Genomic DNA, 27,608 nt, shown 5'->3' with positions numbered 1-27,608 from the left:
ACATATAGAAGCTAATGAAACTACAGTATTGGTAAGAGTATATTTCTCAACACTAGCCCCTCTTATCCTGTGTTTTTAAGCCTTTCTCAAATATTTAGGTTTGGAGGCGTCTACCAACACCTGGATTCTTTTGGTCCCACTAATGGACCAAAAGACCACTGTGGTTCATGCCCTTTGACAAAGTTCCATACCCAAAAATTTACCTTACAATTCATAACAGCAGCAAAATTAGAGTTATGAAGTAGTAACAAAAACAAGTTTATGGTTGGGTGTCTCCTCCACGTGAGGAACTGCATGAAAGGGTCTCGGGCAAGAAGGGTGGTGCGCACTGCTCTGAGGGGTAGCAGGAGAGACTGTTGCGTACCTGAAGCTGAAGGTGGAGTTCTGGAAGAAGGGAGGGCTATCGAAGTTCTGGAGAGACAGGCAATCTTGCACGTTTTTTAAGGTTGGCAATTTCTCATTATTTCTGCCTACTTTGTTTCTTCTCAGCAAGCCTTCATAGGTTCCATTACACAGTGTAACCCGACGGTTGTAGTCATCCAAGCTAAGATTTATAAGATTAAAAACGACATGTCTTAGCTTTGTGGATGGTATCATGAATTTGATCCAAGCAAACCCATAAGGGTTGTGGTCATTAGTTACTTTACAAGGTCCAAACTAGGTGTAAAACCAGCACCCTTAAAAATAATCATGGACAGAGACATTTCAAAAACGTGGCTGCCCAAACAAGAATCCAAGAGTAAATGTAATAGTAATTATCATTCCATTCAAAAGACAGTGACAGGTTTACAAGCAAGGTGGTGACAGCTGTAATTGTAATTGAGCTTGAAAAGAAATTAAAGGGTAATATAGTAGCTTCTATTACACAGTCAGTTTGGGAGGGATATCTGTGTAGATCTGGGAAAAGCATTTAGGATAGCTAGAGACTCGTAGGAAGCCAAAGAAACAGCTCTAATTCTACAAATAAAATGTAGTAATAAAATATTATGAAACTCTTAGATACCTTGAATTGATTGTCCTACATTGAGTACATACATGCACACACACATAGTCATCAATATTATACCCTGTAATTTGTATAATAAAAATAACATTAATTCCTATGCTTATTTATGTGAATACATGTGCACATGTGTGGGAAGGCACAAAAACCCTAGGGTCACGTTTCCTTAGCTAGAAGCCAGCAAGTGCCAGCAAGCCCCTTCTGCTCCTCTGCTTTGGATCTGGGCTTCCAGACCTGCCTGGGATGCCCAGCTCACCCAGTGTGTGCAGGGATGCAACTCTAGTCTTCCAGTCTCTCCTCGAGTACTCATAACCACCAAACTTTCTCTCTGGGTTGTGAGATAACAATTATTAAAAGTGTAAAAATAAAACCCATATTAGGAACTGTGTGAAGACAATTGGAAATGATAGCTAGGTGGTAAACGTGGCGCTGAGAGGGAGGGCCCACAAGGTATGCGCCTGGCAGCCTGGAATCTTCGAGTGCTGATGCTTGGGTGGAGGGAGATCTTAAGACATTCGTGCATGGGTTACAGAGAGTTCCGGGAAAGCGTGGTGAGTAGGAAGGCCGAGAACGTGCAAAGATGGAGGGTGCCAGGACCCCAACCTCAGCAACAAAGGCCTCCCGGGCATCATTTCCCGAAGTGTGTTCCAGTGAGATGGTCTGTGAAATAAGAGTCCCTGAGTCAGACATGTTTGGGTTCCCATAGATGAATAGTAATATATTCATCTTCGTCTATGGAGGCTAGAAGGTGTTCCAATTTAAAAAAAAAATCACGCTTTGAACTCAGTATTCTGTAGACGTATGCAAACACAGAAACTTCTTCTCACGTCACTTCTGGATAGACAAAAGCAAGCACAGTGCCAGTGGTGCTCTGTGGAAACAAGTGGAGTTATGCAAGAGTATCTAGAACATCCTTCTAGCTGAGGTGTCAGGTGCTCCTGGAAATCCTGGAATGGACACCTAAAGGCCAAAATGAAATTATTGAACTGCACCTACACAGAGAAACAAGTCCCTGGACTCTGGGTCACTTATTTCCTCATGTGACCTTCAGGGATTGGGAGCTCTTACATCCTCTTACATCCAAGGCCTGTATTGTGTCCCTGACAACTCCTCTGGAACCCAGACCCACCACCTTACTTCCAGAGGTTTCTCTAGAGTGGTGTGTGATGCTTCCACACCCAGGACCTGCCATCTATCCACACATTCCTTGCCTTCTCCCACACTGAGCTGGAGTCTGTGCCTCTTTTCTGTCTCAGAACCATCAGCTCCATGCCCTCGAGGACTTGTCCTGACTCCCTACTTTGCTTTATACACACGGCTATCACAGAACTTCTCAGACTGCTTGGTAATTTGTTTACCACAGATAGATCTCTGTAAGTGCAGAGCAGCTGGATCTTATTGGTTCTTGTGTTCCCAGCAGTGTCGCATCACCAAGGGCATGCTTAATGCTCAGCAAATGGCGGCCCAATGCTAGGATCGCTCCCAGTTGTGAAATGGTGTTCCTGGTCTCAAAATGATGCCCAAGCACATCAAGTAAAAAATATGATTTCCATACATCTGCTTTTTAATTTCAGAGGCTTAATGTTTAAATTCCTGCCTCCCATAGGAAAACTGTCTCCAGAAACATGTAAACATAACTCCGTGTTCCACAGAAAGAGGAATATAAAGAAACACAGTGTCTACCATCCAGAACTAAGGGAGAGCGGTCTTGAGAATTACGTTGCATTACCTGTCACACACAATCTCCCAAGTAGAGAATCTTGAGTCCTGACTAATCAGAGTTGGGTCATCTTGTCTTGCTGCCCCAAGCAGTTCATCTGTGCACACGTCACACTCATCCTTCCCAGTTGCAAAGTTCCAATAGGGTAAAGCAAAGGACTCGTTGCCAATGAGTCTCTAAAAGCAAAGGGAGGTCCCATCACTTTATGTACATGTCGGATGCTACACAAAGGAATACAGTCAATGACGGCCTTGCTTCTTGGCCAAATTTATAGCAAAACTATGAATATCAATCAGATTGACAAAGAAATATCAATATATAAAAATATATTATATGTATTCACATAAATATATAAGTCTTACATATGCATTTGTGCACATGTATAAATAAGCACAATGCAATTGTTCTGCTTTAATACAGAGGAAATACTACCATTTGCAACAATGTGTCACAATGTGCAACAATGAACCACAGTGTAACAATGTCAAACAATGAGCCACAATGTAACAATGTGAAAAAAAGAGCCACAGTGTAACAATGTGCAACAATGTTAATGAACCTAGAGGACATTGAGCTAAGTGAAATGAAGCATATTCTAAAAAATGTTCCATAATCTCACTCATATGTAACATCTGAAAAAGAAGAAAAAATATATCAAATGCTTAGAAAGTAGAAAGAATTTGAAAGATGCAAATGTCTAGAGATTGAATGTACAACAGGAGGGCAAAAGTATCCGTACTGGCTCATCACACACAGGTAATTTGTCAAGAGAGCATACTTTAGATACTCCACACAGAGGGAAAGGAAAGCTACCTGAAGCACTGAGAGTACTGGGTTGTTTTTGTCACTAGTTATCACTGAAGTAAGTGTATCAAACATCATGTACTCTTTAAATGCAAATCCTTTTTAGATCCTGAGCACACAGCTTTGACCAACCTGGAGCTCTCTTTCCAGCCACAACAAATGGTACCTGTGCCAGGTGACAAAGGCTGGCCCTTGGTGAGAGAAGTCAATGGCCTTATAGGGACGTCCTGGACCTAAAACAGTTGGGAAATAGAGATCAGAAAATAGAATACTAAAGAAGTTATGTCTGGGTCCAACAGGACCAGTATCTTAGTTTAAAAACCATGTATCCACTCAAAAAGCAACGTTAAGAATCATGATAAGAGTTTCAAAAGCAGTTAGCGCTTTCACAAAGTCATCACCTTCCTTCCTCAAACATTTGGTTTTTAGCAGAGAGCTGGGAAACTCTAGCCAATTTCTGCAGTCAGGGTCCTGTTACAGATTTTAATTTTTACACAACAATGCATTGCAATAAAATGCTGTCTAAAAAATGTCAATCCCTAAGACCTAAATGAAATGCATTTTAAAGATTTTTCTGACTTGCTCTTTAAGATTTTGTAAATTTATAACAGAAGAGATTACTTAATTATGTAGCAACTTCAACCACGCACAGTGCTAATGCAGCCTTTATACATCCAAAAAGAACTTTTCGAGACTGCTGCTTCACCCATCAATCAGCTAGAACCACCAGCTGACAAGCATGGTCACTGAGACCAGAAGAGAAAAAAAAAATATGCTGGAACCAATTTAGCTGGCCACTGGAACTGCCAATTTCAGTGAAGCGCTTTGGGCAATTTAACGGCCTTCTTGCTGCCTGCCCCATCCGTCTTCTGCCTTTCATAGCAGCTTTTGATGGTTATGCAGAAACTTCAGCTCACTTTAGTTCTTTCAAAGTACCTATAATAACTTCAGAGAGCTGAACAGACATGAATATAAATTTAGTTCCTAGATAGGACCAGAAACTATAGTTTTCCTTTCCTCTTGAGAAGCTATCTTCTCATAAAGCAAAAATTCCTCAGAGTAATGACAGGAAAACGATAAAGGCTTTTAGCTTCATCTGTGGATAAAGGAAGATGGACGCTTCCCCGTGAGGCAGGTTTTAACAACACTCACAAGAAAAGCAGAGCTTCTGTCACCGCTGCTGGCCACACAACCTTTCTTTAAAAAAAAAAAAAAATGGTTTTTTGACTAAAGAAAAGTCTCGAGTTTTCTACACAAAGCCATGGAGGGACAGCAAAGGATGTGGACAGGTGAAAGAGTGAGGAGCCGAGAGAGGCACAGCCCCAGGGTGCTCAATCACTTTATTCACCCTTACGAGGGAGGGGACCCAGAAGTGGGGACAGCAGCAGAAATAGCCAAGTGTGCACACTGTTATGAAAAGAATCTAGAATGGACTTGAATCTACAAGTTCAAAGTCTCTTAAAGCAAACCAGTGACTTCTCCTCAGTCCATGGGTAACTGGGGACGAAGCTCTAGCTGTTTGATGGTGTGTCCATGCCCCACCCAGTCCCCACGTTTTTAGGTTCTGAGAGAGTCCTCAATATTTCACAAGTATCGTTTCGTTACTATTGTGGAGGCTGGGAGCATGCGCACCACAGCACAGCATGTGTTGGGGTCAAGGGCCATCTTCGTGGAATCCGAGAATCCTCCCAGCAGTTTGGAATTGTGTTGTCAAGGAAACGTTTAAGCCGAGCCACAGGAACTTAAGAGTTCTTGCTTAGCCATGTGAATGATTCTGCCTGTGTTGGACTTTAAACAGTGGCGAAATGAGCCGGTGCTCGTGGCCAGCAAGAAGATAAAGACACGTGCCACGTAAGCTGGACGCCCGAGTTCTGTCCACGCAACCCACATCAGAGTGGAAGGAGAGAAGCGTGATCACCTGTACAAGGAAGCAACCCCGAGCGAACTTCCGACCGAAAGTCTAGTGAGTCTCTGAGTGTAAGGGCTCTCCGCATTTCTAGTACAGATACTACAGGACGAGGAAATGCAGCGCTCCTCGGCGAGTGTTCGATTCTCTACTTGGAAGAAAGAGCCAGCTTTCAAGCCAAAGTTGATTTTTCCCCCCTTAGAATCAGATATGGCTCAGCGGCTAAGAGCACTGACTGCTCTCCCAGAGGTCCTGAGTTCTATTCCCAGCACCACATGGTGGCTCACAACCACCCTGTAATAGAATTTGATGCCCTCTTCTGACAGCTGCAGTGTACTCATATACATAAAATAAATAAGTCATTTTAAAAAAGAGAATCAGGAATTTGCCTCCACCTCGCTCAGGCCTTTGAGGATTAAGTTTCACAGAGAGCTAGGATTAGACTCTGAACCAGGAATATAAACTGGAGAAGTTTAAAGTAACTGCAGAACAGAAAGAAACGGCCTCTTTTGAGCTACAGACTGTGTTTGGTAATTCCGCCAGACCTACGGGTAACCTCGCTCGAGGTTGCTCCCCTGTTAATTAACTTGTATCAAATGACTTCTCAATCTTGTACCCCGACCTGGCCACAAGCCTCCACCTATGCATGTAAAGCCAATGGGGGAAAACCCACCTAATAAGGTGTCTCGGACAGAATAGTAATGGAGCCACACAAAAAGGTCGTACACGCTGCAGTTGGCAATCTGGGGCTGGGTTCCGTTGGGTCCGAGCAGCCCCAGCCAGTGCTGCGTGGTGATGACGTAGTCTGGGTGGATACTCTTCTTCGCCAGATCTAAGGCGCTCAGGAACTGCTCCCTCTCCTGGGCAGTCAGGGAATGGATATTCCGTCTTAGGATGGGCGGCTTCTTCTGATTACAGTCGGGGCCAGTCCAGCCAAACTTGCAGCCTCCACAATTATAACCAGCAAAGTTTCCTAATTTAAAAAAAAAGGGGGGGGGTGGGACGGAGAGAGATAGGAAATGAGTATGAGGTTATTATATACTTTGGAAGAAAATTCTCAGTTGGAATTCCAGGTAGAGTGGAAAAGGACAGATGGTTATAAGGGGGAACGAGGGGAGCTGAGCCACACGGGAAGACCATGACAGGACACGGAGAGAAGGCCCTGGATAGGGCGCAGAGGCCTCAGAACAGGACACGGGACCTCCGAGAACCCGGGCCCCACGCTGCTGCCTTGTTCTTGGCCTTGCAGCCTCTACTACTATATGAAAATCATTTTTTATTGTTAAAGCAGAAGAGGAGAAAAGGAGAGGAGAAAGGGGGGGGCAAGGTTGAAGGGGAGGAGGGGAGGGACGGAGGAGGGGGGTTAATCCCCAGAACCTCGGCATGTGTCTAGTTTTAGAAATCATGTTTTCAACGTGGCAATTAAGAGCACGAGAGCAGTAGTCCCTTGCCCCTTATAATTGTACTGCACGCAAAGGACAGACTCCATGAGAACACGGGGAAAGCCCAGGGGAGAGGCCTCAGAGGCGAGAGCCCGGCTGACACCTCATCCCCAGGCTTCTGCCTCCAGCAGAGTAGAGAAGTAGAAAATTACTTCTGACCCTTCTGTCCCTGTCTGCAACGATTTGAGCAGTGGCCCTAGCAGAGGAACTCTTCTGCTCTTGGGTGTCCCGGAGCTGTCTCTTCGAACATCCTCTGCACACCCCAAGCTGGCCTGACCTTGCTAAGCTCTGTTGTCCGTGCCAGCCCACACTACTTGGCCAGCACAGGCTGATCCGCTGACTTAATAAGCAGTCCCAGCACTCAGGAGGCACAGACAGGTGGGTCTCTGTGAGACTGAGGCCAGCCTGGTTTACATAGTGAGTTTCAGGATGAGACAGCCAGGGTTACACAGCGTGACCCCTGTCTAGACAGTAGTAGTAGTAGTAGTAGTAGTAGTAGTAATAAATAACAAGAACATCAGCAATAATATCACAATAACAATAACAACAAACAAGCTGACTTGCGGAATTTTGGTGGTCTCTAACTTTAAAAATGCTGGTTCGTTTCACAAAGGAGACAGCATTAAGACAAAAATCGATGCTGTCTGGCAAATCATAAAAGTGAATTAATTGCCGTGATGTGGAGAAGTGCAAATCCTTTAGAATTTTCTGTCTGCAGCACAGCACCTCTGTTTTCCCACACCCAAAGGACAAGAACTAGTGAGCGAACCCCTGAATGCCCCCTGAGGACTGGCGGCAAAGCCTAAATTCTTTCATTGCCTTTGCACTCAACCTTGTGGGTTTTCTGCTTTAGATGTAGTCATTACAGCTCATTCCTTAGGTACATTTGAGAGGGAAAGTTTAGCTGTTATTCCCACAAGAAGATAATAGTCTTATCTCCAGAAGATTAAAGGGCTGGCTCAAAGTATGGAACGCAGAATGACCAGCTCTCAGTCAGCCTGTGCCTCCAGATCATGGCCTCGAGACTATTTCTGGATCTTTCCTGTGCCTGGAACACTTTTCTTTGTCTTCCAAAATCCCTCCCTGCATGAGCTATGTACCCCTGCTTTTAACTTCAAGGCAGAACTTCTCTACACCATGTTCCGATGGGGCTGGTTGGGGGGTATGGTCCCCAGTGCTTCAGCCGCCAATCTGCATCCCCCCCCCCCCCGGGACCCAGACATCAGAAAGACCTGAGCTGTGTTCCCTCAGCCGCTTGGAATCCCATTTATTTTATTTATGTATAACCATTAAAGAGGCCTGACTCAGTGGTGAAGCACTCGGTTTGCATGTCCAGCATCATCAGGACAAAAAGAGATAGAAAGAAAATACCTATTATCCACTGGGGTAGCTTTTACACAAATAGCTTTTTTGTTTTTTTGTTTTGGTTTGTTTTGGTTTTTTTTTTTTTTTGAGAAATGATCAAATAAAACTTTATGTCTGAAGAATACTTACTACTCAATTGAGCGCCCAGTTAAACATGCAGCTGTTCTTTAAGTCTCTGCTTGGAAGACACATGGCCGCCTCTCTTCAGTGGGAAAGAACGCAAGACCAGTGAGAAGCAGGTTGTGGGCAGTGGTAGACAGGGGGGCACACACACAAGCAAAGGAGTGCTTTTTGCTCACTCTGTGTGAGTGTGTGTGTGTGTGTGTGTCTGTGTGTGTGTGTGTGTGTGTCTGTGTATCTGTGTGTCTGTGTGTATATGGTTGTTGTTTCTCATGTCCATACAAGTCTTTGTGGGTTTGTGTGCATATGTGCATGCTAGAGGTCACCAAGCATCTCCTCTCTCTCCACTTTAGTTTTGAAACAGTCTCACTGAATCTGGACTCACCAATTCAGCTAGACTGTCTGTCTGGCCCACAAGCTCCAGGAACCGCCCTGTCTCTGCCTTTGCAGCACTTGAATTCCAGGTGCTCATGGACAGCTGGGATGATGGTTCATAGATCTAGATCACTGCTGCTCTTGCAGAGGCCCTGGGTTCAATTCCTAGCAGCTCACAACTGTAGGGGCTCTCTTCTGGCCCCCACAATCTACACAATACACCTGCAGGCAAACACTCATAGACACAAAATAAAAACAAATAAATATTTTTAAATAATAACGGGTTTTGTTTTGTTTTGGTTTAGTTTGGTTTTGGTTTTGTTTGTTTACAGGAGAGACCAGAGGGAAATGGAAGGCAGTTAGCTGGGTGTCTGAAGTGACTGTCTAGCTCATCATGTTCCCCGGACCTTAATGAAAGACCTTCATTTACAATGACCCAAGTGACAGGCACCAGGGTCAAAACTTAAAAGTTTTAACACTTTAAAGATGATAGTTGGCTTTATGTTATCTTAAAACACTCTCTTCTGTAAAGTCAATAAAGTCATAAAACAAGGTCAGTGGATTCTGTTTCTCTCACTAATGGTACCTACAGATATTAAAATCATCAAAAAGCAATAAAACAATAGTAAAGGTCTTTTGGTTTTGGTTTTGGTTTGTTTTGTTTTGTTTTTAGTGCACAGTGAGCCTGGGGCTCGCATGGCTCACTGGGGATCCTGGTTGCATGTCGCATGTTTTACAGGCTGAGCCATCTCCTCAACCCCTCTCTATTTAGTTTTTCTATGCACTAAAAACATTTTTTAAAATAGTAAGAAATAGCACACTTAAATTTTCTAGCAGTGACTTTAATACACTCTTGCATTAAAAGTCACGAAGCATTTCTGACTCTTGGGTCCCTGATGTAGAGCTATTCAGTTTGTGCTAATCTCTACACGGCACTGCTTGTCATGATTCTTCTGGTTGGTGAAAACACTGCCATCAATAACTTGCTTCCTCGTTTATTTATATAGTAAATAACTTACTGAACATCTATAACCTAATTATGGTCAAAACTAAGCAGAGGCTTTGAAACTGAGAAGGTTCATACATGGAAGGGGAAGGAAATCTTTGTACTCTTAATTATCTGAACTTAAAATTGTTTTTAAAAATACTCTTTCCTATAGAGAGCAAAAGGGAAAAGTTGGGGTCTATAAAAGGTGGGGTACATAAGTATAGCATTATTCGTAAGTATAAAGTTGCCAAAGAATAAATAAAAGATATTCTATTCTAAGTAGTCTTAAAATGAACTTCAATATGCTTTCCTCTGTCCTCATAGCTTTTTATAGTTTTAGACAAGTTGTCATTGCTTGTGGCTTTGAGCTCAACCTTTCTGAGCTTACCATGTCAAAATGAGAGTTCTGTTTTACAGAGCTCTTATGAAAACTAAGCGTGCTATTATAGAGCCCAGGGAATGGTGTTGGAACCCAACAATCTCCACGCCAAGTGTTGCTGCTCATAGTCCTGGAAAACTCTGCTTTTCAAGTGGCAGAGCAATGGCTTGCCCTCCGCCATTGCTACTGCGAATCCCTCGCCCCCTCTCTACACGTCATAGGCTCAACACAGTATAGATCAATGTCAGGTGGGTGAGTGATGGAGGAAAGACGGGAATCTGGAGGAAAGAGGCACTGGGGATGCAGACACAGAGAAGGTACCGTAGCTGGGGAGTAGAGGGAGTGGGGACGCGTGCACACCTGGAGCTTCAGGAAAAGTAGAAACAGAAAGAAAGTGTTGTGGGATGTCAAAAGACACACTCTCCTGGCTCTTCACAACTCTGATGAGCACAAAAGTGGAAGGAAAACGCCACACACACACACACACTACTCATCAGAAAATACTTGCTACTTATAGTTTATAATCCGGAAGTTTACTCAGTTAAAAAAAAATTCCTTTTCTACACAAACTCCAGGTCCCTCCTATTTGTAGCTTACAGACTTGGCCTACACAATGTATCAAAATATTGAAAATGCAGCATGCTCTGTATCTCTTTCAATTTCCCAGATGGATTTTGCACCAGCTTAATGTGAGTTAGCCTTCTCCTTTGTGCATTGGTGGCAAGAAATACAAGTGGAACACATTTTAAAAGATGAGGTTTGTTGCTGTTGGTGGGAGCAGAAAAGGAGGGATGGGATGGTTCCAATCAATCTCACATTGAGTGAAATCGTCCTTGAGCAAAAATTAACCTTAAAAAGTCAAGATCCTCTCCTGACTTAAAACCAGGATAGGGAGAAAGAAAACATCTACACCCCACAAGTCCGTACATGTGCTGCATGGCTTAAATTCAAAATGCTATTAGACTAACTAAGCTTAACGACCACCGATTAGTGAGTTTACAAGGAACTCTAAATAGCCTATTCCTTTTAATTAGAGATTCTATTATTTTAATAACAATACTTTATGCTCACACAGGTTCTTTCATCTGCAGAGCTCAAAAAGATTTTACAAGTGTGGTTTCATCATTATCCCCATCTCAGAGATTGGAAAATGAGGCACTTAGTCACTTGTGCAAACAAGAAGTTCTCAGCCAACTGTTCAAAAACCATTCAGTGCCCAAGGATTTCAAAAAGCCCAAAGATGAAGCTGCAAGTGGCATCTGTGCTCATCAATGCTAACTGTCAGGTGAGCCTCAGAACGAAATGGCCAGTGCCAAAATCTCCGGAAGCATGGCTCTTTCTGATAAATATACTCAGCACTTGCTTACCAATTTATCCCAATCGATTATAGAGAAATCCTCTATAGAGTTGAAACACCAAATCTGCTTATTTTAGTTTAGTTTTTTAGTTTTCCTTTATGAGACTAAAGCTTCTCTCCCCAGCCTGTAGTAGACCATTGGAGTTACTATGTTCTCAAGGAGTCAGTGAATGAGGAGGTCACCAGCACCCTGCTGACCGAACACTCATTTCCATCTCTGCCTTAGAAACTTTGGGTTGGTCAGGAGAGTCCCGGGTGCTCCATTTGCAAATGCTTTAGACAGGTCCCAGAGCCAAGGGCCTTTAAGGTGCTCAACATTAGGTATAAATTGCACATTGTACATGAGAACTACAAAGACACTACTCAAGGAAGGGTCTTTGAAAGGGAAATAGAAGAACATGTGTCTGTCTTTGAAAAACAGTTGGCACATCCCCAAATGTGGGCAACTATGTACACAAAGCAACTTTCCATTGCAAGGCTCAAGACTTGGGGGAAGGAGGGAGGAAGGCTGAGGCTGTAGCTCAGTGGTAGCATGTCTGACTAATGTGCTTAAGCTCTGGTTTCAAGTCCCAGAATTAAAAAACTGTTAAGTTCAATAAGGAGGAGGAAGAGGTGGTGGGATTATCACCTACCTCTACAACCTGCAGATGAACCTGAAAGACACTATGCTCAGTGAAATAAGTCCCCACTGTACAGAAATGCCAGGTTCCTCCTCGACAAGGCATTTAAAGTGGTCAGCTAACCAGAGAGGACGAGAGCACTGTGGGTAGCAGGAAGGACAGCAGAGGAGGAAAGGCAGAGGCTCCACCGAATGAGCATGGAGTCACAGGGACAGACTCTATAGCATGGTATTGTACACTTAGGATTGTGCTACCGAGCTAAAGTTCACGTAAAGTATTCTTGAAGAAGCAAAAAAGCAAGGACACAACAGGTAGTGTCCTTGTCAACGGGCAGTGTCCTTGTCAATTTTCTTGATTGTTGTGAGAGGAACAGGACTGTGAGACTATGCTTGTATACAAACTTTTTGTATGTATTGATTGTGTGCAGAATCTTGTTTGGAAATCATACTTCTTAAAGCTAGATAAAAGGAGTAATCTGTCAAACTAAGTATTATGGACAGCACATATTATGCAGCCTTAACACACATGTATATGCAGTGCTGAATGAAGAGTGGTCCCGAGTGAATCATAGAAAGGAGGTGACCCACAGGCAGGAGGACCCTCAGGGCCAGTCAGGGCTGATTGGTGGCTGGAGATGTACACTGTGCCTTGAGGAGGGAAGCCCTGCTTCAAGGAATTGGCCTCTGGAAATGTGATATGTTATATCTGAAACTTGCAGATCGTCCCACTCCTGACCCATGCCCTATTTCACTCTTAAAGTAAGTCACTTTGACACACATTTCTGTCCCTTCTTGAGGAATAGTCAAAATCTTCCTCAACAAAGAGATGTAGCAAATATGCCTTCTACTCTATGTCCTACAGGTCCCACTTCCACTTCTTAAAAAGAAATGTGCTTTCACACATAAGAGAACTATAAAGAGGAGGGAGGGTGAATGCACTGTTTCATCTGACCTGCTAAAGCATCTGCCCCAGGTCTCTAAAACACGGATGCTCAACTTTTGAAAAACACAGCATTTTGCCATCCATTGACCCAGAAATAATTCCCATAAATGGCTCTGGAGGTTTGGGGCAAAGGTTTCCCATGTTAGTGTGGCTCCCAATACCACAAGTGTGGAGTCCAATGCTCTCCCCCAGTGGGGCTGGAAACCTACAAGTAATGGCTAGTGAAGCAAATGCTTTAAGGCCTCAGGGAAAAAATGGATAATTCATATTCAGCATGCTGCTATAACTTCGGTCACAATATCTAAAGCAGAACGAGACCTTACAATTCCTGTAAATCATATAATTTATCATCACAAAGGCAGGAAGGTAGTCCAAGGCTGAAGCACTTGCTGTCGTGCCCAGCATTCTGGGTTCGATCTCTCAGCATTCCTAACACAATAGTCACTATTGTATAACAAAATGATAAGGGCAGAACTTTGGGGCTTCTCATGCCTTCTCTCAGTGATAGCATTCTGACCCTGACATAGCTGGTGTCTGTACCCTCCTGTGCTTCTGCAGCATGTAGGGAAACAGAAATAAGCCAGAAGATAACTCGGCATGCAGCTGGCCGCCCAGGAACAATGTCAGGGGGTTTTGTTGGAGCAGGATTTCTTTTTTCAGATGACCTGCCAGACTCTGAGGGTTTATTAGAGTTGTGCACGGTTTCTGGAAACCAAAAGAAGTGGAAGAAAAGAAGAGGGCTTAAGAACCCCCAGAAAACCAGAGAAAATGGAGATTTCACAGAAATGAGTATTGGGAGAGAGACCCTGGTTGTAAAGGAAGGACAGAGAACAGGTCTGATTTTGCCCAAGTCAGACAGTGGTACAAAGAACATGTACTGGTCCCTAACAACACCTCTCTGAGGAAGTTTCTTTGGTCCATCTCCCCAACCCTGGCAAAGCTATGGTCCAGTCCTGGCTTGAACGAGACAGACGGGCCCCGTTTGCGGTCTATTTAGACCCTGAGAATGCTGAACGCAGCGCTGTAGCACCTGCCTCCTCTGCGCCTGCCCGTGCCAAGCCGCACCCAGCTCCCCAGCAAGTGCGAACCCATTGCAGGAGAGGCCCCGGTCCATCCTGAAAGGACTTGTTCTAGTTTCAAAGCCGGCTCCCCATCTCTGTAGTCTCCCCTCCCAACAAACAAGCCAAAGGTATGTTGGCATGTGTCCAGAAATTCAGGCGTGGCCCACGCAAGGTTGATTTAGTTTTCCTAAGTACGCGTACAGGGTGTGAAACATGTAAGCAGTCTATCGGCCTTACTGAGTGAATAGACTTGCCACCAGAAGCAACTAACTAGTGTCGTCTCTCCTCAGAAGGGATCGCTTTCCTCCCTGGGATTCACCACCCAGGTTAAATGCAGTGACATCTGGGTCTACCCAAGGGCCCTCACCTGTGCATTTGCATGTCCGGTTGAAGAATTTTCTTGGCCACTGCTCACGATCATCCTGGTTTCGAAGGATGTAAGGGCCACCCCAGGGCCTGGTGTCTGTCTGCACCTCTGCGCACTGCCCGCGGCCCTCTAGAAATCCACAGACGTTGGTTGCCTCGGGGCCCAGAGGCGGGCAGCATTCTTTGTTTAGCACGCCATCCAAGGTCATGCAGACTCGGGGAAACTGAGCCCGAGCTCCGAGCAGAATCCCGCAGCCCAGGCAACCCAGCAGCAGTGCCCATCGCACACGGCCCATGCCTTCTTAACTGGGAGGCCTGGCTCGGCTTCCCGCCTGTCTGTCTGTCCTCCTTGTCTTCCACTCCTGAGATCTGGAGCCTTCACTCACTCAAATCTCTTTTTTTCTTTTTTCTTTTCTTTAGTTCTAGCCCTTTCCTCTCCTCTCAAAATTCCCACCTAAATCACGGAGCCTACACGTGTGCACATGCGTCCATGCACATGCAATTTTACGTGACTCAAACAACTAACACAAATTTAATTTCATCAGAAGCTCCCCTAACATGAAGTTTAATGAGGGGAGCGCTTCTCGCCAGTCTTCCTTGTTAAATCGGGCTCTGTCTAATTGAGTTAATTTACACAGGGCTCCATCCACACTGCTTATTACACAGCAGCAGCCGTTTCTAAGCCTCCTCCTTCTCTCCCTAGCTCTTGACCTTAATTGCCTTGAACTCAGTTCAAAAGCCAAGCACCGTGTTGCCTTTATCCTCTCTGGCTGGCCAAGCCACGGGCCCTGGTGGGGCGTGGGGGAGGGGCTGGGAGAAGCCATCATTAAGGGGATTATAACTAGAGAAATCCTCTTTGTTAGCACATGACCCTAAGTGCACAATGAAGCTGATAAAGTGTCTGGCTTTGTGTCAGGAGGGCAAAATCAGCCTCTGTTGGGCTCATGCGCCCCAGCCAAGCCTGTGACCTCAGACTTCCCAGTGCGTCAATAGACGCAGCGGGCATTCCATCAAAGGCCCTTTACAGACCTGTGCGTTCCAAGTGCTTCTCCCTCATGACTGCCGGCTGACATGGGTGAGAGACCGCCACAGGAGATCACGCAGCCCCCCCCCCAATAAAGAAACTTTTATTTAAAGCCGGTGTACAAGGAACTGCTTTGTTGCACAATTAGGAATCCTCTTGCTTCCAAATAATATCCTCCACCCTTCTCTTGTTCAGCATATCCGTGAAGCAGATTTCTTTTTAATTTGCATGGAAGCGAATGCTACCAATTATTCACGATTGTCATTTCTCTGTAAGGAGGGCAATGGGGCAAGCTGGAGTGGGACTTGCAAGGAAATCTTCTGATTGCATTGAAGTTCGGCATAATTAAGCTTGAATTTAGGAAGGAGTGCCCCTGGGGTAGCATGGGGTATATGGATGGACAGTAGCAGTCATTTGCCAGAGCATTTGTTCCTTCCTGGTGCAAACAGGACTGTCTCAGTGTTGTGAGATCTATACACATTGCTGACCTAAAATTGCTCCAGGTGGAGTCTACGAGTCCCTTGTACATAAATGTGAAGTGTCTTGTTAATTTCGAGGGAATTCTTAAGGTTGAGAAAAGCAACACTGCAGCCACTGTTGGCTAAAGACCCATGACTTTAATCCCAGCATTCAGGAAGAAGAGGCAGAGGGGATCTGTGTGAGTTGGAGGTCAGCCTGGTCTATATCGTGAGTCTCAGGACAGCCATGGCTATGTAGAGAGACCCCCATCTTAAAAAGAAAGAAAAAGCACTGAAGCATCCATATTTTGGTCTTCCTGCATCTTAGGTTTCATATGGTCTATGAATTGTATCTTGGGTATTCCAAACTTTTGGGCTACTATCCACTTATCAGTGAGTACGTGCCGTGTATATTCCTTTGTGACAGAGTCACCTCACTCAGGATGATATTCTCAAGTTCCATCCATTTGCCTGTGAATTCCCTGAAGTCTTTGTTTTTAACAGCTGAGTAGTATTCCATTGTGTAATACTGGGTTTACATCAACCAGGGTTATGGTTGTTTCCAGCTTCTGGCTATTATAAATATGGCTGCTATGAACATAGTGGAGCATGTGTCCTTGTTACATGTTGGAGCAGGTTCTGGGTATATGCCCCACCTGGGGATCCATCTCATACACAGCCACCAAACCTGGACACTATGGTGGATGCTGGGAAGTGCTTGCTGCTGGAAGCCTGACAGCTGTCTCCTGAGAGGCCCCGCCAGAGCCTGACAAACACTGAGGCAGAAGCTTGCAGCCAACCATTGGACTGAGCTGGGGGGAGGATCCCAATGCAGGAGCTGGAGAAGGGACAGAAGGGGCTGAGGGGGTTGCAGCCCCATGGAGGGAGCAACAGTGTCAACAGGCCAGACCCCCCCCCCAGCTCCTGAGGACTGGACCACCAACCAAAGATACACATGGAGGGGCCCATGGCTCTGGCCGCATATGTGGCAGGATAGCCTTGTTGGACATCAGTGGGAGCAGAGGCCCTTGGGCCTGAGGGTGTTTGATTCCCCAGTGTGGGGGAATGCCAGGGCGGAAAGATGGGAGTGGGTGGGTGGGGGAGCACCCCCATAGAGGCAGGGGAGGGGACAGAATAGGGGTTTCCAAAGGGGAGACCTAGAAAGGGGAAAACATTTGAAATGTAAATAAAGAAAATATCCAAATTAAAAAAAATGAAGAAAAGGAAAAGGTAGAAAGGAAGGCAGGAAAGAAAGAAAGAACACAGGTGCTCTGTGCTCTGCTCCCTGTGGTAGTAACCTGACTAACCCAATATCACTTTGTCCTCTGGGTTCTGGACATTGAATTGGACTCTTTTTTGTTTGTTTGTTTGCTTGTTTTTTGTTTTTTTGTTTTTTCGAGACAGGGTTTCTCTGTGTAGCCCTGGCTGTCCTGGAACTCACTCTGTAGACCAGGCAGGCCTTGAACTCAGAAATCTGCCTGCCTCTGCCTCCCAAGTGCTGGGATTAAAGGTGTGCGCCACCACCACCCAGCTGAATCGGACTCTTGATATTTTCAGGGCATCAGCAATGTAAGTGTGTGTGTTTGTGTGTGTGTGTGTGTGTGTGTGTGTGTGTACATGCATGCACACAGCTGTGTGCACTTGCAGTATGTGTGTTTAGAAGGCATGCAGGTGCACATGTCCATATGTGTATGTGCAGGTGGATGCCAAAGATCAACATAAACTACTTACCCACCCACTTCCTGCTTTGTTGTCTGAGACAGAGTCTCCTACTGAACCATTGGGTAGTGGCTGACCAGAAAGTTCCAGGGATCTTACCTCCCCAGCACAGGGATTACAGGGCTGTGCCACCATTACTGGCTTCTTATGTGGGTACTGGGGATGGGAAGTCAGGTCCTCACACTTACACAGCAAGCATGTTATTGACTAAGCCATCTCCCCAGACTCACATCAGCCTCTTTTCCAGGGTATCCCGCACAGCCAGAGTCGCAAGCCACAGTATGAGGATGAGGCAGAGCTGCAGATGATGCTTGCAGTAGTGTCAGCTAAGGGACCGGGTGCGCGCCTTTCTTAGAGTCAGCTAAGGGACCGGGTACGTGCCTTTCTTAGGCTTGACTCTGCCAGGATCAAAATACCTAACAGTTGTAAAGACTTCAAGGCTTTTTGGACCCTATTCATTGTCTCTCTGCCGACTTCTGCCTCATGCCACCATTGTGAGCCTGGTGTTCTGCACAGTGCTGGAGTTCAGGAGATGCCACCATCAACTCTCTAGGAACCTGAAATCGAGGGACTTTGGACATCTCTCACATCAGACTGACCCCTCGCTTTTTCTCCGTAGCACGAGCAATGCAACCCAGGTCATCTGGGGCTTTCCATGAAGGTCTCGCCTCACCCCAGGATTCCTTCTTTGGTCCTGCTCTGAGCTACAAATCTCAGACTCAGCCAACTTCTTCCCAGAAGGTTCTAGACCCTTCAGAGCAGAATTTTGCTGTCTGATCACATTTGTCCGCTGCTCCGAGGACTGGACACCACCAGAGTCCTTGAATCTTTGGTTTCTCTTCCTTCCTTCCCCTGCAATGCTTTCTGAAGCATTTAGAGTGAAATCGAATGCCGTTCCATGTGCTACCCAGAGTGGTCAGCAGATCCCAGCCCGTGTGCTTCTGACCCACATCAGGATGGCTACAGTGAGGACAGGAAGTGGGATCTAGCATGTAGAAGCTTGGCATTGCATACATTCTCACATGATCCGTCAGGCACAAGTCCGGAAGGTCATTTGCACTGATACCATGCACACGTTTAGATCTCACATTGGCCTTAAAAACATTTTTCCAAACTTCTATACCATCGAGTTTGAGGAGAGCTGGACAAGAAAGGTTCCGCCGGATCTTCCGCTGCCTGCCACTCTGTGCTCCTTTGTCGGGCAAAGGACTGCAGCCACTGCTACCCAGACAGACCCAGCCATCCGTGGACATTCTCAGCCATTGTACTGCTGTTTCTTCTGCCTGAAATAGCCTCTCCTGGCTTCCTGTCCCGGAGTGTCACCTGCTGAGAGAAGCCATCTTCTGCCACTCACTTTGGTGTCCTCATCCAGGACACCTTCCTATCACAGTGCAAGGCTCGTTTTCTTCATCGTCCTTCTAGTCACTGGTTGTTATCCCAAGGTTACAGGAGCGGAGGAGGGGCCTGGGACCCCAGATAGCAGGGCAGCGGGAGAACGGTGCCTCCCTGACCCCGAGGTCCCAGTGAGCGGCGTTACTACATTATATTTTCTCAGAATTCATTGCAATCCTTCAAAATAAGGAAAAGAAGAAAACATTTCTTTTTATGATTTTTTTATGTATGTGTGTGTGTGTCCATGTGAATGTATATGCACTGCTTCTCGGAGACCAGAAGAGAGCATCCGGTTCCCTGAGACAGGAGTTACAGGGAGTTGTGAGTCACCGTGTTGATATCGGGGAATCGAACCTAGGTCCTCTGCAAGAGTAGCACGTGATCTTAACCACCAGACCATCTTTTCAGCCCCGTGGAAATTCAGATTTCTTTTTTTTATTCAATATATTTTTTATTTACATTTCAAATGATTTCCCCTTTCCCATCTCCCCACTCCCTGAAAGTCCCATAAGCCCTCTCCCCCCCTCCCCGTTCCCCCATCCACCCTTTCCCACTTCCCTGTTCTGTTTTTCCCCTACACTACTGCATTGAGCCTTTCCAGAACCAGGGGCCACTCCTCCATTCTTCTTGGACATCATTTGATATGTGGATTATGTCTTGGGTATTCCAAGTTTCTAGGCTAATATCCAATTATCAGTGAGTGCATACCATGATTGATCTTCTGAGACTGGGTTACCTCACTTAGTATGAGGTCTTCCAGCTCCATCCATTTGTCTAAGAATTTCATGAGTTCATAGTTTCTAGGATAAGCAGCCTGAGAAAGAAGTTAGGGAAATGACACTCTTCACAATAGCCACAAATAATATGAAGTATCTTGGTGTGACTCTAACCAAACAAGTGAAAGATCTATATGACAAGAACTTCAGGTCTCTGAAGAAGGAAATCGAAGAAGACCTCAGAAAATGGAAAAATCTGCCATGCTCGTGGATTGGCAGGATTAATATAGTTAAAATGGCCATCTTGCCAAAAGCAATATACAGATTCAATGCAATCCCCATTAAAATCCCAACTCAGTTCTTCACAGAGTTGGAAAAAGCAATTCTCAAATTTATCTGGAATAACAAAAAACCCAGGATAGCTAAAACTATTCTCAACAACAAAAGAAATTCTGGGGGAATCAGTATCCCTGTGTCTGATTTCTTTTTTTTTTTTTTAATTTTTCTTTAATTTATTTTCTATATTCTTTGTTTACATTCTTTTTTCCCATTTCCCACTCCCCCCCCCCCATGTCCCATAAGTCCTCTTCTCTCCATCCATTCTCCTGTCTTTCCCCCTCCCTTTTCTCTGTCCTGGTACTCCCCTACAATGCTGGATCAAGCCTTTCCAGGATTAGGGCCCTCTTCTTCCTTCTTCATGGGAATCATTTGATATGCTAGTTGTATCTTCAGTATTCAGAGCTTCAGGGCTAATTAATATCCACTTATCAATGATTGCATTCCATGTGTATTCTTTTGTGATTGTGTTACCTCGCTTAGGATGATATTTTCCAGTTCCATCCATTTGACTAAAAAATTCATTGTTTTTAATTGCTGAATAGTACTCCATTGTGTATATATACCTCATTCCTCCATTGAGGGATATCTGGGTTCTTTCCAGCTTCTGGCTATTATAAATAAGGCTGCTACAAACATAGTGGAGCATGTGTCCTTATTGCATGCTGGGGAATCCTCTGGGTATATGCCCAGGAGAGGTATAGCAGGGTCCTCCGGAAGTGTCATGCCCAGTTTTCTTAGGAGCCGCTAGACTGATTTCCAGAGTGATTGTACCATCTTACAATCCCACCAGCAGTGAAGGAGTGTTCCTCTTTCTCCACATCCTCACCAACACCTGCTGTCTCCTGAGGTTTTAACCTTAGCCATTCTGACTGGTGTGAGGTGAAATCTCAGGGTTGTTTTGATCTGCATTTCCCTAATGGCTAATGATGTTGAGCATTTCTTAAGGTGCTTCTCAGCCATCCGAATTTCTTCAGGCGAAAATTCTTTGTTTAGGTCTGTACCGCATTTTTAATAGGGTTATTTGGTTCCCTGGGGTCTAACTTCTTGAGTTCTTTGTATATATTGGATATTAGCCCTCAATCGGATGTAGGGTTGGTGAAGATCTTTTCCCAATTTGTTGGTTGCCGTTTTGTCCTTTTGACAGTGTCCTTTGCCTTACTGAAACTTTGTAATTTTATGCGATCCCATTTGTCAATTCTTGATCTTAGAGCATAAGCTATTGGTGTTCTGTTTAAGAACTTTTCTCCTGTGCCTATGTCCTCAAGGGTTTTCCCCAGTTTCTTTTCTATTAGTTTCAGTGTGTCTGGTTTTATGTGGAGGTCTTTGATCCACTTGGAGTTGAGCTTAGTACAAGGAAATAAGAATGGATCAATTCGCATTCTCCTGCAAGATGGCTTCAGTGCAGAATTCTATCAGACCTTCAAAGAAGACCTAACACCAATACTCTTCAAACTGTTCCACAAAATAGAAACATAAGGAACACTACCCAACTCATTCTACAAAGCCACAGTTAGACTGATACCAAAACCACACAAAGATCCAGCAAAGAAAGAGAACTTCAGGCCAATTTCCCTTATGAACATCGATGCAAAAATACTCAATAAAATTCTTGCCAACCGAATCCAAGAACACATCAAAATGATCATCCACCATGATCAAGTAGGCTTCATCCCAGGGATGCAGGGATGGTTCAATATAAGGAAATCCATCAATGCTATCCACTACATAAACAAACTCAAAGAAAATAACCATATGATCATCTCATTAGATGCAGAAAAAGCATTTGACAAAATTCAGCATCATTTCATGCTAAAAGTCTTGGAAAGAACAGGAATTCAAGGCCCACACCTAAACATAACTAAAGCAATATACAGCAAACCGGTAGCCAACATCAAACTAAATGGAGAGAAACTTGAAGCAATCCCACTAAAATCAGGGACTAGACAAGGCTGTCCTCTCTCTCCATATCTTTTCAATATAGTACTTGAAGTTCTAGCTAGAGCAATTAGACAACTTAAGGAGGTCAAAGGTATACAAATTGGAAAGGAAGAAGTAAAATTATCACTATTTGCAGATGACATGGTAGTATACTTAAGTGACCCAAAAAACTCCACCAGAGAACTCCTACAGCTGATAGACAACTTCAGCAAAGTGGCAGGTTATAAAATCAACTCAAGCAAGTCAGTGGCCTTCCTATACTCAAAGGATAAGCAGGCTGAGAAAGAAGTTAGGGAAATGACACCCTTCACAATAGCCACAAACAATATAAAGTATCTTGGTGTGACTCTAACCAAACAAGTGAAAGATCTTTACTACAAGAACTTCAGGTCTCTGAAGAAGGAAATCGAAGAAGACCTCAGAAAATGGAAAAATCTGCCATACTCGTGGATTGGCAGGATTAATATAGTTAAAATGGCCATCTTGCCAAAAGCAATATACAGATTCAATGCAATCCCCATTAAAATCCCAACTCAGTTCTTCACAGAGTTGGAAAAAGCAATTCTCAAATTTATCTGGAATAACAAAAAACCCAGGATAGCTAAAACTATTCTCAACAGTAAAAGAACTTCTGGGGGTATTAGTATCCCAGACCTCAAGCAATACTACAGAGCAATAGTGTTAAAAACTGCATGGTATTGGCACAGGGACAGCAAGTGGACCAATGGAATAGAATTGAAGACCCAGAAATGTATCCACACACCTATGGTCACTTGATCTTCGACAAAGGAGCTGAAAACATCCAGTGGAAAAAAGATAGTCTTTTCAACAAATGGTGCTGGCTCAACTGGAGGTCAACATGCAGGAGAGTGTCTGATTTCTTAAGGTCCTACTCTACGCCAGTACTGACCTAAGCATACTTCTTTACCTGTTGTCATCTCATTTAAACCACAAGGGGGCAGGCTTGGGAAATAGGTCAGTTAATAGAGATTTTGCCTGGGATGTGTGCAGCCTTGGGTTCAATCCTGACACATCACACGGCACCGGCAGTGTGGAGGAAGCAGAACTCAGTGTCATCCTTAGCTACATAGGAAGTCATTGCGGAAGCCATAGGAAGAATTGCGGTTCATTGCAATTGAGAATAAGAGATCTTTGCCTGTTGTAATGATGCATGCCGGTAGAATTTTCCGAAGGACGCGGAGGCAGGAGGATCACAAGTTTGAGAATAAGGGATCCAGTCCCTCCAGCTCGTCAGAAACTGAATTACTCTTGGCGTGAAGGTGTCAGCCTACATTAAAGTCTGTTATAATGAAGTATCATGTGGTCCTGAGATTCATGAAATCGTCTAATATGCTTCTCACTGGGGAATTTCTCTGACAGCCTGGTAGCCACAAAACTGTGCTTCCTTGGGGCTCCAGCCTGTCCCAGACCTGCCAGCCTTGTGACTGACTCTTCCATACTGCGTTTCTGTCTTTGCCTTGCCAGGATGGCAGTTCCAAGCCTGTAAACCTCACAATACACAACTAACTCAGCGGGATCCAGTCTGTCGTTCCGAGCTTCTTACTTTGTCATTCTGTACATTTGTGTACTGTGGGATCGGCCTCGGAGTCTTTGGGAAGTGAAGCAGAAAGATACGATGTATATAGGCGCACATAGATTTCCGTGGAAATCTGGGTGTGGTGAACGCACGGCCTGTGGCTTCTCAGTGAGACAGGACTTAGGAAAGAATTCAGAACAAACCCTCAGACATGGGTGTGGATGTGGGTGTGGGTTACCTCACGATGTAGACTTAAGGCGTGGGGGGGGAGGGGATCGGAGAGCGGTATGGTTTCATTTAAAGACAGCTCGTCATTACGAAAGCGAAGGTCCGAGGGGCCCCAATAGCGAAATCCGGGAGGACAGAGCACGGGAGGACTGAAACTATTTGCTGCCAATGAGAACTATCAAAATCAACGGCCCTGTAAAGAACATCGTGAAACTTGCCAGTGTTTGAACGTGGATTTGTTCTGTGCTTTTGGATATTTTCCTCTGGAAGCTTAGTTTGGCAAACTCTGTCATCTCCTAATTTAAAAAGTGTTTAAGAAAGAAAATAAAGAAAACCCTGAGAAGAGAGGTCATGGTGCATTGCAGAGCTAAGGAATCGGAGAGCAGGAGAAACCCTCTGCAGGAGGCCATTCGGCACATGGTCTTCTTAGGGTCAGGGGTCAGGCGGGAGCGCATTTAGAAGGACGTTCTGTGGGCATCCCTTTGCTGCCAGCGCCTAGCACTGCACTGCACTGCCCTAAGGACTGACCGCATGTCAAGGGTGGCGAGTTAGGCACTGAGAATATTCCCACAGAGATGGTTCAAAGCAGGAGCCAAACCCTTGACAACCAGGAGGGCAGCCAGGCCTTCCTCCAACCGAAAGCAGGAAGAGAGCCTGCCAGTGAGCTGCTGACAGGACAGGCAGTGCCGTAGGCCCCTGGCTGGCATCAGTACAGAGAGGACGCGTGCCTCTCTCCCCGGCCTCCCAGCAAGCTGCTTGCCTTTCCCACAGGCCTCTCTGACTGAAACCCTCTCCATTTGTCAGGCCCCCTGCGGACTCATCTGCCTGATGTCTTCTGTCTTTTCTCTACTGAACATCTTGGGGACATGAGTTTAGTTTATTTTCCTACAGTGTCCAAATTGGTTCCTAGATGCTGGGCACCTGTCCTCCTATGACTGTGCTTCCTCTGTCTGAGCTATTTTCCTTTCCTGGTGGCGTGAGGGCCCCCCTCCCGCATACACACACACACACACACACACACAGGGATGGAATGGGCTGTGTGGCTTCTGTTAAGTCAGTTTCCCCCTTTTCCGTGCAGCTTGGGTAGTCTGTCCTGAAGGCTGTGACCACCGCTGCTGGCACTCACCTCGGGCCTGGGTCTCTGGCACTCACCTCAGGCCTGGGTCTGCCCTCGGGCCCCCAAGTGCTCAGTGCATCCTGTGGTTTTGATCCTTTGCCTGAGCCATGAGAATTCACATTGGGTGTTTCTTCCATGCACCTCTGTAGTTTAATGAGTGATTTGGAGAAGCAATTAAATGGCCTCTGCTTCAACACAGAGATCTGCGGGAGGGAGAGGGCCCATTCTGAAATGAGCCCAGTGAGCCTGCCACACTTGCAAGGCGTGTGCTGCTTATCAGGACAACCGCAGCACTGGCCTTATACACGTACACTTAAGATCACGTCGGAAAGGCTGGGAGAACGCCTTAGGAAGTGCTTAGTAAGCGTGAAGGCATGAGGGCCCGAGACTGAAGCCCTAGAACTCATGTAAAATGCTGGCTGCTAACCGGAAGGTGAACACAGGCGGTGGATCTGGCAAGCCCTGGCTCGTGGCTGGCCAGCTGAGACAAAACAGCAGGTGTGTGCATCACTGAGAGCCTCCACCCCGCGCAAGGTAGTAGTGTAAAGAATGTGGACGAAGATGCTGACAACGTACTCTGGCCTCCACATGAGTGTGCACACATAGGAATGCACACACACAAAGTCACACACACACACACAGACACTATCCACATGGGGTCCCCAAAGGACAAGTATATCCTTTGTGCATGTATGTGTATCATATATATAATACACATACACAATTTATACAATTTGCCAGGAAACATAACATCAGGGACACTGTTTATTCTGATTTCTTCTTGTAAAGTATGTGAGCTCAGAGCAGGTCTCTGCAGCTCTCTTTCTATCTGCTGCTGCCTGTCTGGAAGTTTAATGCATAGCAAGAAGGAGGAAATGTGGTTGTCACTGGGAAGAGGACTTAATGTGGCTGTCACTGGGAAGAGGACTTGGACAGGCTGGGAAACAAGAAAGAAAAGGCCACCTGCCCTCTTCCATGCTTCTGTGCATTTGACTTTGAGCCGTGGATATATAAAACTTACTTTAAAATTCAAGTTCATTAATAAACAAAGTTGTAAATGTCTAATGATGGATAATTGCGACGGTGCACGATATAACTAGAGGAGTAGTAGAGGTGAGCATGTCAGCCAAAGTCCCCACACGTTACTTTGTGCCTGAGAACAAACTGGTTCTAGAGCCTACGGGAGCCAGGTGTGGAGGCACGCACCTGCACCTCTGCTCCCACTTGCAGGAGGCAGAGGCAGGCCACTTGCTGAGTTCAAAGCCAGCCTGGTCTGTGCAGTAAGTTCCAGGACAGCCAGGGCTACAGAGAAAAACCTATTTTAAAAGAAAGAGAGAGAGGAGGAGGAGGAGGAGGAAGAGGAGGGGTCAGGGGAGGGGAGAGGAGAGAAGAGGGGAGGGGAGGAAAGGAGAGAGATTTAATTTTATATATATGAGTATTTGCCTTCATGTATGTATGTGCACCACATACAAGCCTGGTGCCCATGGAAGCCAGAAGAAGGTGTTGGATTCTCTAGAACTGGAATTACACATGGTTGTGAGCTGACCTGCAAGGACCAGAAACTAAATCCTGGTCCTCTACAAGAGCAGCAAATATTCTTCATAAGGAGCCATCTCTCTCCATCAGTCTCGGGTTTCTGATATGTAAACCCTAGAGAGTAGTACCAACTTCATGCTAAGGCTTCATGCTAAGGATCAAACACACACTGAATACATCGAGCCTGGCACCGTACCTGGCACAGAGTAGGGCAGCAAATGTTGGTGTCCGGCAAACAGAGGCTGCAATCATTATCTCCAAAAACATTCGCAGGGTCCACATCAGCCTTGACCCTGTAACCTGGCAAACCCATGACATGTTGCTGTTGTTTTTTAGGAAACAGTTAACTCATAATTGTACACATGATTTTTATTATTATGTCAATGGACATCTACAAAGAGTAGAACAGTAGAGTACCAAAAAATCTCCACTGAGAAAAACTCGATTCTTAACAACTTGTTACCAACTTTCTCTTTCTCTCTCTCTCTCTCTCTCTCTCTCTTTCACACACACACACACACACACACACACACAAACACACTCTCACACACATACACATCTAGCCCTAGAATCTAATTATAAATATTTATTTCAGTATTTTCTCCTGGCAATGAAATCAGTATTTTTAACTCTAACATATGAAAAATATTTTCATCCACAACACAATATTTCTACCCAGAAATAAAAGCAACTGTTGTTTCTTATATTCTACTGAATTAAATGCTATTTACAAATGTGCTTTGATCAACTTAAGAACTTAGCCCTTCCATCATAAATTGCAATGGCTATACATGAGGACAAACTTTAATAAGCTGTGGAGGCATGGGGGTAAACCAGCTGTGAGAAATTACTAACTTCAGGAACTGACACAAATGAATCCACTCATTAAGCAGTATTCAGCAAAACCAGAACGAGGAAGTGGGAAGGGGTGGGTGGGAGGACAGGGGGAGAGAAGAGGGGCTTTCTGGGAGTGGGGGGGGGCTAGGAAAGGGGAAATCATTTGAAATGTAAATAAAAAATATATCGAATAAAAAAAAAAACAAGAAAAAAATAGTGCCCCAAAACTTCTTGACCTAAATCTGATGCAGATACAAACTCATTATTTTATAATAACTGTCAGAAAGTATCAAGGCACACTGCCCATCTGACACTCTCT

At 45.1% G+C, this 27,608-nt stretch overlaps 1 protein-coding gene across 1 annotated transcript in view; it reads right to left on the bottom strand.

The window, feature by feature from the left end:
• The window catches only part of Dct (dopachrome tautomerase), a 39,209-nt gene extending 24,465 nt beyond the window's left edge, over positions 1–14,744 (bottom strand). Inside the window, exons 1-5 of the mRNA XM_052190747.1 lie at positions 14,450–14,744; positions 6,107–6,406; positions 3,660–3,760; positions 2,733–2,899; positions 365–544 (exon numbers count right to left, since the gene is read on the bottom strand). Coding sequence (XP_052046707.1) covers positions 365–544; positions 2,733–2,899; positions 3,660–3,760; positions 6,107–6,406; positions 14,450–14,744 — 1,043 coding nt within the window. The remainder of the gene's footprint in view (positions 1–364; positions 545–2,732; positions 2,900–3,659; positions 3,761–6,106; positions 6,407–14,449) is intronic.
• Between the last annotated feature and the right edge of the window lie 12,864 nt (positions 14,745–27,608).

The sequence above is a fragment of the Apodemus sylvaticus genome, chromosome 8 (genome assembly GCF_947179515.1).
Source record: "Apodemus sylvaticus chromosome 8, mApoSyl1.1, whole genome shotgun sequence".
Classification (NCBI taxonomy): domain Eukaryota; kingdom Metazoa; phylum Chordata; class Mammalia; order Rodentia; family Muridae; genus Apodemus; species Apodemus sylvaticus.
This window is presented reverse-complemented; position numbering and strand designations above follow the sequence as displayed.